This window comes from Schistocerca nitens, chromosome 1 (genome assembly GCF_023898315.1).
Source record: "Schistocerca nitens isolate TAMUIC-IGC-003100 chromosome 1, iqSchNite1.1, whole genome shotgun sequence".
Classification (NCBI taxonomy): Eukaryota; Metazoa; Arthropoda; class Insecta; order Orthoptera; family Acrididae; genus Schistocerca; species Schistocerca nitens.
In genome coordinates, this window is record NC_064614.1 from 54,677,763 (window position 1) to 54,697,460 (window position 19,698).

At 40.6% G+C, this 19,698-nt stretch overlaps 1 protein-coding gene across 2 annotated transcripts in view; it reads right to left on the reverse strand.

Moving 5' to 3' along the window:
- LOC126241099 (angiomotin-like protein 2) overlaps positions 1–19,698 on the reverse strand; it is a 172,985-nt gene that overhangs the window by 82,659 nt on the left and 70,628 nt on the right. For both annotated transcript variants that reach the window (XM_049947978.1, XM_049947977.1), the window contains exons 6-8: positions 14,052–14,190; positions 9,277–9,562; positions 4,295–4,440 (exon numbers count right to left, since the gene is read on the reverse strand). In XM_049947978.1, the coding sequence (XP_049803935.1) occupies positions 4,295–4,440; positions 9,277–9,562; positions 14,052–14,190 (571 nt within the window). The remainder of the gene's footprint in view (positions 1–4,294; positions 4,441–9,276; positions 9,563–14,051; positions 14,191–19,698) is intronic.

Below are 19,698 nucleotides of genomic sequence, written 5' to 3' on the forward strand. Positions count from 1 at the left end.
GGTTAAAGTTAGATATAGTGGGAATTAGTGAAGTTCGGTGGCAGGAGGAACAAGACTTCTGGTCAGGTGACTACAGGGTTATAAACACAAAGTCAAATAGGGGTAATGCAGGAGTAGGTTTAATAATGAATAGGAAAATAGGAACGCGGGTAAGCTACTACAAACAGCTTAGTGAACGCATTATTGTGGCCAAGATAGATACGAAGCCCACACCTACTACAGTAGTACAAGTTTATATGCCAACTAGCTCTGCAGATGACGAAGAAATTGAAGAAATGTATGATAAAATATTATTCAGATAGTGAAGGGAGATGAAAATTTAATAGTCATGGGTGACTGGAATTCGAGTGTAGGAAAAGGGAGAGAAGGAAACGCAGTAGGTGAATATGGATTGGGGCTAAGAAATGAAAGAGGAAGCCGCCTGGTAGAATTTTGCACAGAGCACAACTTAATCATAGCTAACACTTGGTTCAAGAATCATGACAGAAGGTTGTATACATGGAAGAACCCTGGAGATACTAAAAGATATCAGATAGATTACATAATGATAAGACAGAGATTTAGGAACCAGGTTTTAAATTGTAAGACATTTCCAGGGGCAGATGTGGACTCTGACCACAATCTATTGGTTATGACCTGTAGATTAAAAATGAAGAAACTGCAAAAAGGTGGGAATTTAAGGAGATGGGACCTGGATAAACTGAAAGAACCAGAGGTTGTACAGAGTTTCAGGGAGAGCATAAGGGAACAATTGACAGGAATGGGGCAAAGAAATACAGTAGAAGAAGAATGGGTAGCTTTGAGGGATGAAGTAGTGAAGGCAGCAGAGGATCAAGTAGGTCAAAAGACGAGGGCTAGTAGAAATCCTTGGGTAACAGAAGAAATATTGAATTTAATTGATGAAAGGAGAAAAGATAAAAATGCAGTAAATGAAGCAGGCAAAAAGGAATACAAACGTCTCAAAAATGAGATCGACAGGAAGGGCAAAATGGCTAAGCAGGGATGGCTAGAGGACAAATGTAAGGATGTAGAGGCTTATCTCACTAGGGGTAAGATAGATACTGCCTACAGGAAAATTAGAGAGACCTTTGGAGATAAGAGAACCACTTGTATGAACATCAAGAGCTCAGATGGAAACCCAGTTCTAAGCAAAGAAGGGAAAGCAGAAAGGTGGAAGGAGTATATAGAGGGTCTATACAAGGGCGATGTACTTGAGGACAATATTATTGAAATGGAAGAGGATGTAGATGAAGATGAAATGGGAGATACGATACTGCGTGAAGAGTTTGACAGAACACTGAAAGACCTGAGTCGAAACAAGGCCCCCGGAGTAGACAACATTCCATTGGAACTACTGACGGCCTTGGGAGAGCCAGTCCTGACAAAACTCTACCATCTGGTGAGCAAGATGTATGAAACAGGCAAAATACCCTCAGACTTCAAGAAGAATATAGTAATTCCAATCCCAAAGAAAGCAGGTGTTGACAGCTGTGAGAATTACCGAACAATCAGTTTAATAAGCCACAGCTGCAAAATACTAACACGAATTGTTTACAGACGAATGGAAAAACTAGTAGAAGCCGACCTCGGGGAAGATCAGTTTGGATTCCGTAGAAATACTGGAACACGTGAGGCAATACTGACCTTACTACTTATCTTAGAAGAAAGATTAAGCAAAGGCAAACTTACGTTTCTAGCATTTGTAGACTTAGAGAAAGCTTTTGACAATGTTGACTGGAATACTCTCTTTCAAATTCTAAAGGTGGCAGGGGTAAAATACAGGGAGCGAAAGGCTATTTACAATTTGTACAGAAACCAGATGGCAGTTATAAGAGTCGAGGGACGTGAAAGAGAAGCAGTGGTTGGGAAGGGAATGAGACAGGGTTGTAGCCTCTCCCCGATGTTATTCAATCTGTATATTGAGCAAGCAGTAAAGGAAACAAAAGAAAAATTCGGAGTAGGTATTAAAATCCATGGAGAAGAAATAAAAACTTTGAGGTTCGCCGATGACATTGTAATTCTGTCAGAGACAGCAAAGGAGTTGGAAGAGCAGTTGAACGGAATGGATGGTGTCTTGAAGGGAGGATATAAGATGAACATCAACAAAAGCAAAACGAGGATAATGGAATGTAGTCGAATTAAGTCGGGTGATGCTGAGGGTATTAGATTAGGAAATGAGACGCTTAAAGTAGTCAAGGAGTTTTGCTACTTGGGGAGCAAAATAACTGATGATTGTCGAAGTAGAGAGGATATAAAATGTAGACTGGCAATGGCAAGGAAAGCGTTTCTGAAGAAGAGAAATTTGTTAACATCGAGTATAGATTTAAGTGTCAGGAAGTCATTTCTGAAAGTATTTGTATGGAATGTAGCCATGTATGGAAGTGAAACATGGACGGTAAATAGTTTGGACAAGAAGAGAATAGCTTTCGAAATGTGGTGCTACAGAAGAATGCTGAAGATTAGATGGGTAGATCACATAACTAATGAGGAGGTACTGAATAGGATTGGGGAAAAGAGGAGTTTGTGGCACAACTTGACCAGAAGAAGGGATCGGTTGGTAGGACATGTTCTGAGGCATCAAGGGATCACCAATTTAGTATTGGAGGGCAGCGTGGAGGGTAAAAATCGTAGGGGGAGACCAAGAGATGAATACACTAAGCAGATTCAGAAGGATGTAGGTTGCAGTAGGTACTGGGAGATGAAGAAGCTTGCACAGGATAGAGTAGCATGGAGAGCTGCATCAAACCAGTCTCAGGGCTGAAGACCATAACAACAACAAAAATCATTATAACTTCTGAACAGTTCGCATTAGGACATTCAAACTGCACGGTTGGCCGCAGGGCATGGTGCGAATTAGTGTGGTCAGTATGGTTTGGTTTGGCAACAAAGCTCACTTTCATCTGGAAACGTTCGTCAATAACCAAAATTGGCACATTTAGGGGAATCAGAAGCCGCATTTCACAATTGAGAAGTTTCTTCAGCAACGACGGGTGACTATGTGGTGAACAATGTGCAGACATAGAATAATCAATGCCATATTCCTTGATGGCACGGTGACTACCAAATGGTACATAAAAGTTTTGGAAGATGATTTCCATCCCCACTATCCAAAGTGACCCTGATATTGACAAGATATGTTTCATGCAAGACGGTGCTCGTCCCATCGAAGCAGGAGTGTGTTTAATGTCCTGGAGGAGCACTTTGGTGACTGCATTCTGGCTCTGGGGTACCCAGAGAATACAGGAAGGGTCTTGATTGGCCACCATATTCTCCGGTTTTGAACACATGCGACTCCTTTTTGTGGGGATATATTAAAGACAAGGTGTACAGCAATTACCACAAAACCACCGCTGAGCTGAAAACAGCTATTCAGGAGGCCAACAGCATTGACGTTCCGACACTTCAGCGGGTCATGCAGAATTTTGCTATTCGTTTGCACCACATCATTGCCAATGCAGGCATACTGACCATGTCTTTAACCTAAATCTGAATATATGTAGTGACATTTACATGTTGAATTAAGTGTGTGCACACCATAGTTTGTAGCTATTCCCCCCCCCCCCCCCCCCCAATACAGTTCAGTAATTGCCACCCCGTAAATTCTGTTACTGAACAAACATTGAGGTACTCGAGAGATAAATTTTCAGAATGTATACAACAAACTTAAGTGGTACAATGATAGGGGTCAGCTACCCACTGTTAACCAATCAACTTGATTATGCACTGATGATATGAATTCGACAATTGCAACGTGGTTGCAATTAAAGTGCAGAGACTTATGGAGGTCCAGTGTGGGCTGTAATTATCTTATGGTATAAAAACTTGGTAGATATTCTAATGTGTTAATGATGAATCGATTTACACCAGAAAATGATTAGTTCCAATTTGGGCACCAGGTGCGAATCTGGCACTGTGAATGCAAGAAAGTCAAATAGAAATGTTTCCATATGTAATGTATTAGGAACGGAATGTGGGCACAAAAGGACAAGTAAGTGAAAAGGCATAAAGCTGATTTTATTATTAATTCCCACTTACATAATTTGTTCAACACAAGCACCAGAGACATTGACGAGATGCTGTACATCATCAATTTTCCACCTGCTGGCTAAAATTGGTAATTTTTTTCCAGCATCAGTCGGTTCTGCACTAATGCATTAGCACGTCTACCCAAGTTTCACTGCCATACGATAATTACAACCCACATTGGACCTCTGTATCTGCACTTTAATGATAACTAATCGGTTACATACACTTTCCTCAACTATTCTTTTATATCATGGAAAAACATACTAACCTCTTCTTCCAATCTCACTACATTTGCCTGTGCATTTGTGAGAGCAGTATCCAGAATATCAATGTGTGTTCTCTGCTCTTGCAACGTAGCTCTCTGAGCAGCTAATTCAATTTCCTGGCGCTCCTTTGCTGCAGCAAGCTCTTTGTCTGGAAGAATGGTCATACAGAACCTAGTAATATAGCATGTAAACAAAAGGAGACCACAAACTATCAAATAACATTCACGAAACGAGTCTTTATCAAATAACATTCAAGAAACGAGTCTTCCAAGCGCACAGTTATACAAACTACACTTGAATAACGGAAATTGTTTGATGGAACAATACGTAAAATAAAGGAAAAGCAAACAGTCACCTTCAGCAGATTGGTGTGTGACGCAAACACACACATAGTGGAACATTTTATTCTGTTAAGTGTTTCAATGCACCACACCACCTTTATTTTTTGGGAGCTACAAGTGTGTGTGTGTGTGTGTGTGTGTGTGTGTGTGTGTTCCCTTACATTATATATTGTTCGATCAAGGAATATCCACAATTGTTTTCTGTTAAAAATTCTGCCAATAAAAACATGATGCAAGGAAAGGCAGTGCGTTCCATCCTGCACGAGTAGTTTGATAAGTATGATAAAAAAGCAAAAGAAAAAGAATGTTAGTTTCATACACAAGTCGTCTTACATCTCGATGGTCTCCTCTGAGGGATACACACTTGATCCAGCGATCCTCTAGCTTTCTCATTACAATAGAAAAATAGATTCTGATAAACTCTGCAAAATACTTATTGAGTGCAATTATTACTCCCTCACTTAATGAGAATTTCTTCCCAGAAAGCCAAAGTAGCAAGTTCGGGAAGTCTGGGGCTAAGTCTGGTGAATAGGGTAGTCGAGGAACCAATTCAAGGCCCAATTCAGGCACTTTCACCACTGCTATCGCTGATGTGTGGTCTTTTTTTCAGCCAACACAAGTTTCAAACAATCCAAAAATGAAGCATAATAGTGTCCAAATACAGTTCTGCCTTTCTCCAGGTACCGTATTTTACAGACAATTAACACAATTTTTTCTTCAAAAACTTGCCTCCAAAGATAGGCAACATCAAGGTTAGGGTGAGCTCAGGAGCGCCGTGGTCCCGTGGTTAGTGAGAGCAGCTGCGGAACGGGAGGTCCTTGGTTCTAGTCTTCCCTTGAGTGAAAAGTTTAACTTTTAATTTTCAGACAATTATCAAAGTTCAGGCACTCACACATAATCAACTTCGCTCTCCAAAATTCCAGGACATGTTGCATATTTTGCGCATGGACTACTCAGTTTGTATATTTTGCTTATTTTTTTCATAGTTACACACAACTTCTTCCTGTTTTCTCGATTGATGTGTGTTCAGTTTTTCAAGGCCTATCCACTGTGCCAACTTATAACTAAATCTGAGGGGGGGTGTGATGGGAAGGTTCCCTTGTAAGTGTATAGCCTGTGTGCACCTATTACAGTTAGTACCATCAGATTGTTATTATCTGTAACAGGTTGCAACCTTTCTTTAATTTTCCACGGTGGCAAGAATATTACTCTGATTCATTGTCTATTTAGGACTCCGTCTTATGAGGTGTTGTAATGCAGAACGGAAGCCACACTGTGTGTTGGTCCTCCTGGCTTGGTTGAAAGGCATCATATCTTAACTTCTTTGTAAGCATTGACTTAATAACACGGACAGAGTACCTGTTCCCTCAGAACATTGTCATCAGATTTTTAATCTCCGAGCTGAGGTGCTCCTTGTTTGAAGCATTGCAGGCTTCATGTATCAGAGTGTTCAGCACAGTTCTCTTCTGAGCTGAATGATCAAACCAATAACTGTTGACTTACAGATCTGTATGCATCAGTTGTCAATATACAGAATGGACAAGTTGTCTACCTGCTTTCCATTCAACCTACACATGTAAGAAAAGCAACTTCCTGTCCTCCTCCATCTCTGCTGTAATTTTAGGTTAGGATATATACTGCTCATATGGTCAATTAACTACTGCAGTGCCTCACTAACAAAATATGGGCTCTCTCTTAATGAAAGTATCAGTAGAAGATGCATTAAAGCTACTGCTCACTCATTTCTCTCCTGAAATTTTATAATTGTTTTGATACACCTTAACAACCATATACTTTTTTGCAGTGGAAATTATTACGAAATAACTTACGGAACAGCCATGGGTTCACCACTGTCACCAGCTATAGCTGTAGCTACATTTTTAATTTGATTTCATGGCAGTTAGATGTGATGGTTGAATGGAAAGCAAATGGAGAACTCGGCCATTCCGTGTATTCAAAACTGACGCATATGAACCCATACCTAATGGGCGTAGCTTTAATCATCCCGCTCAGAATGAACACCTTAATACACAGTGCCTCAGGGATTAAAAATTCGATGATACAGTTCAGAAGGAATGGGTATTACGTCCACAATATTACGTCAATGTTGATAAGAAAATTAAGATGTGGTGCCAGGAAGACCAACAGAGTGTGGCTTCCATACCGCAGTGCAAACATTCTAAGATAGGTAGAGTCTTAAACAGGCTACAGATCAGATCAATCTTCCTGCCACCTGGGAAAATTAAAGAAATGTTGCAACCTGTTGAAGATAATCTTGGTCTGAAGCTACAATGGATTTATAGGATTTGTTATGAGCATGGCAGCAGTTGCGAGACAAAGCCAGTTTGCACTGTTGCTGATCGCTGTGTTGAGCAACAGCACGACTTTAAAACACAAAAAATTTGAAAAATCAGCAGTGAGTGAGCATAGTCTGTTAAGTAAACAGACGATTATATCTGAATAAATGCATATTCTTGCTCACGCATCAAGTTTTTGGACTCTCATTATCCAGGCAGCAGCTGAAATTAAATTATGTGATAACAATGTTAATAGACGCACAGCTTATGCACGGCATTTAGCAACACACAGAAGCAAGAACTTGATAAAGAAAGAGCACGCCTCATTTCTCTTAGTTTAATGTCGATTGTAAATAGTGGTGATGCAAGCGAAGCTTGACAGTAAGTGCAAACCTAATCTGTGACATAATCTAGCCAATGAGATACCTTCCTCTGGGCATAAAATTAGGTGCCTCACAAGTTTTATGACAATGAGAATTAGTACCTGATGGTGATGACAGACACAATCATTGAAATCTTGGGATTTTATCTGAATCTGATGTGGCAAGTTAACCAAAAACATTAGGCATTGTTTGGTAGCAAAACAATGTACACAGTTAATATTAGCTACACTGCCAGTGAACTGGGGACAAGTCGCCCATTTAGGATCAGACAGACATAACTACATTTTTGCCACTTTCGAGCTGATAGTACCATAAGGTACATGGAATCAAGACCTATGTTACAATCAAATACGCATAACTCTATCTTATGTGGTTTCCATTTTAGTTGCCAATGTATCTACACTTTATGAAAAATAGTAAAAATCAGACAGACGGGAAGAGCTGATCAGTTTTTAGACCACAGGACGCAGTGTTAATCTGTGAAATGGAACAACTCTTACATTTCTCTGATCCTAACAGAACTGTTAGAAGTTGAATATTTTAAACATAGCTGCACAACAGCAACGGTTTCACGTAATACAATTATAAACAGCTGCCCAGTTGCAGTGGATAAAGAAATTCTTTACCTAGGTTTCGACAAATATAAATTTGTCTTCTTCAGAAGGTAGCCCAAGGACAATGAATATCATAGCTTACATTAGAAAAGTATGAAACTTTTAAGCCAAGAATAAATTTTAATACAAATTAGAGAACTCTTGCATTACAGAAGTATGATAACAACTGGTACTTACAATTTTACATTAGTAAGGACTAATGTACCATCGCCGTTTTTACAATTGTCGGCATCGATCCATATGTCAAAAATAAAATATTGCCCTAGAATTAGGGTTTGTCACGTAAATATAAAATAGCTCATGGATCTTGCAGAGCTCACAACCAACTGAGTGTACTTGGCGAGCGTAGTTACTCTGTAAACAGGACAGGTGGCGCTCGTGCCGAGAAACGTGCTAATTGGCGTACAAAGGCAACGCGTAAATCATCAGTATTAATAACGTCCTTAGGTAAAGTAACAATAAAAAGGAAGGAAATTAACACTCCCGTTATAACAGTATGGGAGCATTGGTACAAATAATATAGTTATACATCAAAAAAGCAGGTGGCGCTTATGCCGAGAAAGTTACGCCCAGTGGCATATACAGCCAAAATATAAAAAATTACATTACTATATTAGTGAAGCCCACAAACGGTATACATGTCAGAACTTTAAAATTGACAATAATGGCTCTTGTCAAGAAAGAATTACGAACATTGGTACACGATCCTGTTAATATACATTCACAGGGAAAACAAAAATTTTAGAGCCAAGCAAAATCACATAAGGGCCGATGTAGTAGCAAACATACATCATGACAAAACCAACATTACGTAAGGGGTAGTGAGCTTAAAGCACTGAAGGTGCATCAGAGCTTCCTGAGGAAATAAACCACTAAGGTTACCAGCATTAATGTTATACCGTAAACAGTACAGGTTTAAAGCCTTCGAAAAATTGTCTACAAGCAAGGTTCAACTGGTCGTTCAGTATATTACAGTTTTGGGAAGTTCTCTTACTGAATATGTAATCAATCATATTCTGATTGTACCCATTATTAAGCACAATCGCTTTGATGACATTCAATTCTTTTTGTTGATTGGCAGGTGATAAAGGAGTAGTTACCATACGGTGAATGGAAGAATGAAAAAACGCCAGTTTATGAGCTTTTGGATGAGTTGAGTCAGCAGGGATGACATTATCTGAATACGTTTCCTTACGCAAAATGTTGAAATTGAAGGAACTATTCTGTATAGAAATTGTTAAATCAAGAAAGTTAAGTTCACCTTTTTCATTCTGAAGTTCTTTTGTGAAGGAAATTTTTTCATGTAAACCATTGAAAGTATTGAAGAGAAACTATGAAATGTTACTTACTCTGTGTGATAAGTTGGGCAACTAGTATTTCTCGTCGATTGAGTTCTTCTCTAAGGCGTGAATCGACAGAGTGCTCTGCAGCAGCTGCTACTGACACTCGGGGCCCTGTTAGAAGCTGTGCAGACAGTAATTCAGCCTGTTCTCTAAGAGCACGGTTTGCTTCTTGAAGCCGCCGCACTTCTGTCTGCAGCTTAGTGCGAGCAGCACGCTCTAGTCGCTCACGACGCTCTGAACCCTGGACTAGTTCCTCATGTGCTCTGTGTACTTTGGCTATCTCTTGCTCCAACTGAAAACATTACAGATGCAATAATTTCATTTGTAAATGTCCTTAATTCAAGTGCACGAAGGTGAGTCATATAATAGAATTAATAATTAGCATACTTTCGCTAATTTTTGAGGTTGCTCTTGGATTTTTGTCACTTCACAACTAAATATGAAACTTCTTTGATTAAAATTTTTCCTCTGTTACCATAATTAAAAAGCAAGCACTGTTAAGACCCTGCAATAAGTTTTGTTTGCTGTTTCCTCAATTACAACTGTGTGCAACTGAATACTGACTTTGTATTTCCCTATATATATGACATCCTACAACAGGGAGTAATGAAGACAAGGAAAAAAAAAATTCCCGGATTTCCCGGTTAAAAATATACTTTCTCCTGGGCGAAAATACACTTTTTCCATGTTACGCGACAGTATACTTTTCCTCGGAACTGTAAAACTTATCAATCTTTTGAATGATTACGGTTTTATACACCAGCATCGAATTTCCTGGCACTTTAGAAAACTAAACTCGCGGGGGTTGGGGGGTGGGGGGGGTGGGGGGGAACACTTTTTGGAAAGATGTTTGATGTGCAGCAACATATACACTGCATATTTTCATATTATGAAAGTATAAATTCGAATTCCACCAAACACTACATGTTACTTTCCGAAGCATTGAAATCGAGATTACGATACGCTTTTGTAAGCCAGTTATAGCTCTTGTCACGTGATCTCGCCAGCCAACGACAGAGGATATTCAGAGCATAGGACACATTATGTAGTCAGACAATAGCAACATCACTGTTAAGTAGCGCGAAAACACAAATAAGGAAAAGTTAATGGTTTAAATTAATATGCATAGCGTTGCTACAAGAAAAGAAAAGTTTTCACATATAATATTTGTGTCGAAGATTAACAAGCTACAAGCAAAGCTAAGCTTTCACATATAATGTTGATCTTTTTTGCACGTGTTACATTCAAGATACATCACACAAATGTGCCAGTAGAATTTTTGACGACGACATAAATTTCTGAGCTTCTGGGCATGAAATTCTTTTAAATATCGTCCTCCAACAGTTGATTTTTAAATGAGAGTCAAACACTCTGTAATTTAAGAAATTCATTGTACATTCTTGCACATATTTAATCTAGTGTAAAAGAAAACGCTTTTGAAACAACCTTTAATAATATTTTCCTGTGTCCAGTTAGAAATAGGTTCGTTTCAGCAGTTGCCAGAGAGCGCCAGATAACAGATAACAGGCATCACCACACTTGCGCAGCTACGATGACGCAGGAAGCCCATATTTTCGTATGTGTAAAACATTAAAAGATCTTAATTATGTCATAAAAGAACCAAGACATTAGAGGATATTGAACATCGGAATTCCGTGAACCATACTAAAATGCATAATTCAGCTTAAAGTGAACATCCGTACGTCCAGATTCGGATGTAAATTTTCTTGGAGTACCAGTACTGTATTATCTCATGTTTGGTTCTTTATTATGGCATAATGCCATACAAGCCAGAAGATGAAAACGCGCACTTGAAATGCAGTGAACAATTGAAACTAGCCAATAGTGTGGAATTAAACACTTCGTTTCAAATAAATTGACTGCCTCAGTGGAAAAGATTAATAAAAGCCCAATTTCTTTAGCATACTGACAAAAATAACTTCATTGTTCTGCTAGGCGATTAATGTTTGACCGTCAGAAAGGTGGAAATAAAATCAAATCTGACACTAATAACATTTTAGCCTTTCGTAATTATGTGAATGTATTTTAATTCACTTGATAGCTCCCGGCCACAGAAATCCATTTTGTTTTCATTTGATGTCAGAGCAATAAACGAAGAGGAAACAGCAAAAACACTAAATTTAAACATGGGTCACGTGGAGACTACCCACCTCCCCACAACAACTCAGACTTCTCTGTGCATCAGCCCCGGATCTACGATATTTCCGAACCGGGGCAGTACTAGCTAGTCAGCAGACGTGTGTGCAAGTTGCGTGTGCGTGTGTATCATCAGCACAGCCACAATATAGATGAAAGTGCGTGCTGAGTGATCATGACAGATGGTCACTGAAGAGGACTGTGATGAAAAATAGGACGACAACAGCTACGAAAGTCACTGCAGAACAAATTGGCACACAAGCGAACATTATCAGCACCAAAACAACACAAAGTGAGCTCCCTTAGTAGGGCCAGCTGGAATTACAAAACCACACATCAGTGATGCAAATTCCTGTAACAGGAAAACACGGTCCCAAAGCCATAAAACCTGGACAGTGGAGCAATGGCAGAAAGTCATTTAGTTGGCTGAGTCTTGTTGTACACTGCTTCCCACTTCTGACTAATTTTACAACCCACAAGTAAAACATAGCAAGTGGTTGGAATGATTTGCCTAGCCTTGGCATGGTATTCCATGGGCCCCATGGGTGCTCTGCAAGGTGGCATTACTGCCAAGAGTTATGTGATCATTTTGGCTGATCAGGTCCACCACATAGTATGTTTGTTCCCCAATGGTAATGCTGCATTCCAAAACAGCAAGGCCCCTGGCCCCTGTTCACACAGCTCTCATCATCCAGGACTGAGTTTGTGATCATGAGTATGAATTGTTGCAGCTCCCCTAGCGACCATTCACCAGATTCTGTTATTATTGAGTCTCGACTTATCTATCACTGCTTCAAAGGTTAAAATCATGGTATTCTTCAAAAGGGAAACCCAAACAAATCTCACAATACAGGGTAGCATTGGAACAGTCCACGAAACAATTCATCAACATGGAGAAACAGAGTGAAACCACAGTTTGCAATTGAGAAGCATATTTCATTGATGCTCTGCTCTCCTTTATGGGGGTGTGAAAGGTGGACCTAGGACCCAAGTACTGAAAAATGAATGCAGGCCTTTGAAATGTGTGGGTGTCGTGATCTCTAGTATATACCTTTGATACTGGCAATGTCAAGTGATGTGGTTGTTCATCCTATGAAAAAGCAACATGAACAGATAGATTATAAAACAAAGAAAAAACAATGCCAGGAACATATTACGATGGGCAAAAAAATCAATTATCACAACATACAAATCCATCCCAAAATTCCAAGACTGATTTTTTTCCAGTTGTAAAAGTGACATCAGCACAGTAACTACACTGGCAGCTTGAATTACAGATGTCCTTTTCAATCAGTACAGATGTGCGTTCAACCAGTCAGTAGTGAACAGACAGTATGAAGTAGTGGACACCTGGGCACAGTGTTTCAATCTTGTCGCATCACAAATTGCAATGGAGCAACATGCCTACATCAAGTGTTCTCGAATTTTCCAGAATGTTTTGGAGAAGAGAAAAGTGTGTGCAAAGTTTGCCTCGCACATCTTGACTACTGAAGAAAAACAATGACACATAGACACCTGTTGTGATTTGACTGAAATGCAAAACATGAACAATTCTTTTCTGGGAAAAAAAAAAGTTATAATGCATGACTAGACTTCTTGTTATCACTGCAAACCTGCCACAAAACAAATAAGAGCAGAAATTCGGATTAAGCGTCAATGTTTTGATAACAACTGACATTCCAATGTGCGAGTTGGAAAACATCTCGAAGAAAGACTTTACTGACAATTTCACACGGTTGCATGAACGTTCTGTGCATTGAGTAGTTACAGGAGACTATGTAGAACACCCGAGGTATTAAAACCATGATCTTAAATTTTCCCTATTTCTTTTATTAATCCAGTCTCAAAATTTTTTGGACTGATGGGTTATTGTTGAAGGAGACAGAGAGACTCATGACACAGACATTTGGAGATGGCACAGTAATATGCCAGAAAAATCTTTCTGTGATGCACTGTCAAGATCAGTGGATCATCAACCTTTGCAAGGAGATGATAGCTTAAGAGTTTGGATTTTTTATGAACAATACTTCAACTATTGGTATACCCTTCTGTAGTAAGCTCAACAAGCATATCTAGGACAATTGTTCCTGTGTAGGACCATCGTCAAAACAATATGCACAAAAATGGAATTATCAACCTGTGTGGATTAAGAATAATTCCCGCTCACCACAAGAGGAAGCGTTCTGCGGCAGACAGGTACAGTTAAATGTAGGCAGTTAAGGAAGCCGCACCTCAAGACCCAGAGATGACAGTAGTGTGCACATACGTGTGTGTGTGTGTGTGTGTGTGTGTGTGTGAGAGAGAGAGAGAGAGAGAGAGAGAGAGCGCGCACGTGTGTGCGTGTGTGCGTGCGTGCTCTTGTGCTTCTACATCTGACAAAAGACTGTCCAAACTAATAATATTCAACAGCCTATCTTAAACGTGCCTCTACGTATATTCACTCTCTCTCCCATGCAGATCTTATAATATTTCTCCTTTCCAGAGTCGTAATTCTGTCTGAATTTAAAACTTAACAACTGTTGTCAAACTACAGACATTTATCATAAAGCGCGGTACCAAATTTAATACAATTCATAGCTCTGAAATTCAATAAAATTTGTCATGCCAGAAAAAACTGGATTTACCTTCTGTGATTTTGCCACTTTTTGATAGCAAGTTTCAAGTTCTAATTTTAGCGAGCTATTTTCTTGGATCAGGATTTCAACCATTTCCGCTGGTGGCCAAACATCCCTCCTCACATCCTCACGTCCATTTGTTTTTGGCCTGTAACAGAAAGAGTTTGCTTAATTCTTTTTCTCTCAAACAGCAGCATCGATAAAATGTAACCAACAATTACAACTACCCCTCACATGACAATGTGAAATTCTGCAAGTAATACAAATAACTCTTTCTGTTAAGGAAGTAGCCACAACAGACCGGGTAAAAGTTGCATGTTGGAGTTTGGTTACTGTGGAACTTGAGATTTATGTTTCATGCTGTATTCAGGCCCTGATGAAATATGTAAAACACAAAAATGGCAAAAAAATTTGCAAATCTTCTGGACAAAAAGCAAAAGAAGGAATGAGAACAAAAATAAAGTGAGACGAAAAAATAAAATTGAAGAGCCAGAGAACTGAAATCTAGTTGGTGGTGGGAACATGCAAACTTGCATGGTGTAGACAAAAAGTATTGTTCTGCATCATAATGCAAAAAATTATATTGGAGAAACCAACATTTGGCCAAAATTTCAGTGGCCTCCTTCCGAGCCTACTGATGTATGATTTCTTTACACTATGATGTGGTACAATACTCAGAAAACTTTTATCTCAACTGATTCTGCTTGCAGCATTCTATGTAATTATACTGAATGGTGTAGCGAGGACACAAGTGACCTTTCTACAATTTGCCACAAAAGTTGTGTGCCATTAGGTGAAAAGTAACTTGTAGGTAACCTGGATGCACAGAGCAGGGATAAAAGGTATTAACATAAATAAATAGATGAACAAGAATGAAGAAGACACAATAACACACCAGAATGAGATTTTCACTCTGCAGCAAAGTGTGCGCTGATATGAAACTTCCTGGCAGATTAAAACTGTGTGCCAGACTGAGACTCGAACTCAGGACCTTTGCCTTTCGCAGGCAAGTGCTCTACCATCTGAGCTACCCAAGCACGACTCACGCCCCGTCCTCACAGCTTTACTTCCGCCAGTACCCGTCTCCTACTTTCCAAAATTCACAGAAGCTCTCCTGCTTTCAGAGTAATACACGCTTACAAAATAAAAGAATTTGCCAGCATCTCCCATGTCCATGGTCCTTCTACCATGAAACACTACATTTCTCACTGTCACCAATACCCCAACATTTCCTTAAAAATCCTTTTGGCATATGGTACTACTGGTGTGTTGGCTTATATTTAAAGAAGGGCAGCAGCTTCAATACTACTTAAGTTTTCTGTGCTATTAATTGCCAATGCAGTGCACATAATTAACTGCAGTTGTATGGTTACCTTAAACCCCCTCTCCAGTCGCCCCCCCCCCCCCCCCATCAAACGACCTGAGCCCGAGTGCTATGGTTCCACCTGTCCTAAATACTCACTCTCCCTTTATTGTACTTACTGGAAAAGGCACTTTTTTACATAAGGGTATTAAAAAAAACATTGATAGCACTTCATATGTTGCATGGAATGACAAACTTGATCAGAAAGCATGGAAGTCTGAGAACAGTGACACCAGTGTGTCCTTGCTAGCTTAACTGGTTATACAAACTACCTGCATCAGTGGATCTATGGACTGGACGAATAGCATTTCTACCTGTGGGTTGCAAGTGCACACTTGTGACCACCAGCAACTACTTTGCTGCAGTCAAGTGTCATCTATCCTGTTTCTAATGTATGTCTAGCTTATCTACAACAGCAGTTAAGTGGTCTCCCCCCCCCCCCTCCCCATCCCCCAGGTTTACACTTTTAGAATGATTCCTATTAAAATCAATTTTATATCGTGAACATTTTTAATCTTATATTTGCAATCTAAGAGTTACCAACTTTATACTATTATGTAATTAACTGCAGCCTTCAGTTCTAACAACCAGCGTGCAGATATGGTTACAATTTGTATACAATGAGTAGATGTGGAATTGCTCTGTGGAAACCTCAGTCACCAGATTTTCCATCTCTTGACTGTTTTCTGTGGGATACTATGAAGACTATAGGTACAATACTCTTGTAACATCAGAGGGCCTTTCACAGAGAGCCTTTCGCACTTGTCCAGAATACAACTGAAATACTGAATACACATTCACACTCATTTCACACTGTCTGTCAAAATTCACATTGCCCACATGTATTCTGGATGAAGTAGAAGAGCAAAATTGTGTGTTGTTTTTGTCACATTTCATATATATCCTGAACCCTGGTTTTGGAATGTGTCAGTATAAAAAGTTAAATACAAAATACGAACAATATAACATTCTCTCTTTGATAAATTTGATGGAAGATACAGAAATAATCTGCTGTATAAAATAGGCTCTATAGCACCTAGGGACAAGCAAGCAGTCTGGTAGTAATGGAATAGGAAAACTTTTGGTGGGAAGCACTCCCGACCTCTCCCCATGCAATTTCCATACTTTTGGAGCCTTGAACAAAGACATAAGTGGCCATCTATTTGCTTTGGGCATAGAGGTGCACTCCTGGGTACAATCATGGTTCCACAGTCAACCACAAAGATTTTTCCATGAAGGAATTGACCATCTTGTCTCTCAGTGAGATAAATGTATTAACAGTTACAGAGAAACTTTTGAAATAATATAGAGTTTACACATTTTTTCTCCAACTAACTCATTTTAATTTGAATGCCCTTAACAGACAAATTCAACCTAGCTAGACTTGACAAGGACGTACTCTCCTTTTCCCAATCCTTGTAACAGGAACATGCATCTGCCACCAATCCCTCCAACCAAAGCCAACCTAATACCAACACTGAACCCTGCCTCTTCCAGCAGTTCATGCCACCATCCAACCATGACCCCCCCCCCCCCCCCCCCGGTCACCTTCCAGTAAACCCTTACCTCTAACTTGACTTCACCATCCTTCCCCAGATCTTTTCCTAACAACACCATACAAAAAAAGGACAACCATACGCAATCTGAAAACAGATCCTGATCGTATCATCCTACCTAGAGCAAAGTTTCCACCATTGTTTTATGAACTGTACTGACTACTGATGGTAGGCTTCTACAAACTGTCTGACCCCTCCACCCATAATCTCTGCCAAAACGACCCCACCCCACAAGTACAACATAACTTTAATCCCTTCTTAAAGCCTTAGGCCTTCCCAGAACTTCCCACCTGAATTCATTTCCCTCCTCACCCCTAAGACACCTCACACAGCCACCTTCTATGTGCACCCCCAAATCCACAAACCAAACAATCTTGGATGCTTCATTGTAGCTAATTATTGTGAGCCACTGACAGAATTTCATACCTCAATGACCAACACCTCCAACCAACCGCCCACAATCTAGCCTCCCACGTCAATTTAACAACCACTTTCTTCACTACTCTCCACCATCCCCAACCCCTGTCATCCTGGATCCCTACTCATCAGTGTTGAAGCCACCTTCCTATACACCTATGTCCCTCATGTCTATGGCCTTGCTGTTCACGAATACTACCTCTCCCAACATCCTCCAGACTCCAAAGTCACTACCTCAATCCTCATTCAAATTATTCACTTTATCCTAGCACCCAACAACTTCCCCTTTGATTGGAAGTATACAAACAAATCTGCAGCACAGTCATGGGCACCTGCTTGGGTATCTCCTATGCCAACCTGTTAATGTGCCATCTAGAGGAAATCCTCCTCCCAAAACCCCAAACACCTGGTCTGGTTCAAGTTCACTGATGGTATCTTCATGATCTGGACTCAGGGCTAAGGCACCCTATCCCTCATTCCTTCACAACCTCAACACCTTCTCTCCCATCCACTTCATCCTGTCGTCCTAAAACTAACATGCCATATTCCTGGGCATTGACCACCTCTTCTCTGATGCCTGCATCCCTACCTCTGTCCACATTAAAGCCACCTAACAACAACTGTACCTGAATTTCAACAGCCTCACAGACAGACACCATCCCCAGACCTATACTGCAAACAGATCTACCGTACCATATCCCCACACAGCTCAAACAACCAGCTACAAAGAAGTGTCCCCACTCATCAACCAATACCACCCTGGCTGGAAAAAAAAGTCTTCCTTTGATTATCTACACTACTGGCCATTAAAATTGCTAAACCAAGAAGAAATGCAGATGATACACAGGTATTCATTGTACAAATATATTATACTAGAACTAACATGTGATTACATTTTCACGCAATTTGGGTGCATAGATCCCAAGAAATAAGTACCCAGAACAACCACCTCTGACCGTAATAACGGCCTGGATACGCCTGGGCATTGAGTCAAACAGAGCTTGGATGGCGTGTACAGGTACAGCTGCCCATGCGGCTTCAACACCATACCACAGTTCATCAAGAGTAGTGACTGGCGTATTGTGACGAGCCAGTTGCCCGGCCACCACTGACCAGACGTTTTCAATTGGTGAGAGATCTGGAGAATGTGCTGGCCAGGGCAGCAGTCGAACATTTTCTGTATCCAGAAAGGCCCGTATAGGACCTGCAACATGCGGCCCTGTATTATCCTGCTAAAATGTAGGGTTTCGCAGGGATCGAATGAAGGGTAGAGCCACGGGTCGTAACACATCTGAAATGTATCGTCCGCTGTCCAAAGTGCCGTCAATGCGAACAAGAGATGACCGAGATGTGTAACCAATGGCAGTCCATACCATCGCCGGGTGATACACCAGTATGGCGATGACGAATAAAGTCGTCAAACGCTGATGCGACCATCATGATGCTGTAAACAGAACCTGGATTCATACGAAAAAATGACTTTTTGCCATTAGTGCACCCAGGTTCGTCGTTGAGTACACCATCGCAGGCGCTCCTGACTGTGATGCAACGTCAAGGGTAACCGCAGCCATGGTCTCCGAGCTGATAGTCCATGCTGCTGCAAACGGCATCGAAATGTTCGTGCAGATGGTTGTTGTCTTGCAAACGTCCCCATCTGTTGACTCAAGGATCGAGACGTGGCTGCACAATCCGTTACAGCCATGCGGATGAGACGCCTGTCATCTTGACTGCTAGTGATACGAGGCTGTTGGGATCCAGCACGGCAATCAGCATTACCCTCCTGAACCCACTGATTCCATATTCTGCTAACCGTCATCGGATCTCGACCAACGCAAGCAGCAATGTCGCGATACAATAAACTGCAATCGCGATAGGCTACAATCCGACCTTTATCAAAGTAGGAAACGTGATGGTACGCATTTCTCCTCCTTACACAAGGCATCACAACAACGTTTTACCAGGCTTCGCTGGTCAACTGCTGTTTGGATCTGAGAAATCGGTTGGACACTTTCCTCATGTCAGCACTTTGTAGGTGTCGCCACCGGCACCAACCTTGTGTGAATGCTCTGAAAAGCTAATCATTTGCATATCACAGCATCTTCTTCCTGTCTGTCACAAATTATGCGTCTGTAGCATGTTATCTTCGTGGTGTAGCAATTTTAATGGCCAGTAGTGTATCATCACACCCTGAAAATAAGAATCGTCCTACCCAAGATCCTTCTCACCCCTCCTAAAGTGGTGTTCTGTCACCCAACGCAGCTCCGCAACATCCTAGTCCACCCTTTTTGTTTTCTAGACTGATTTGCTGCAGCCCACCACG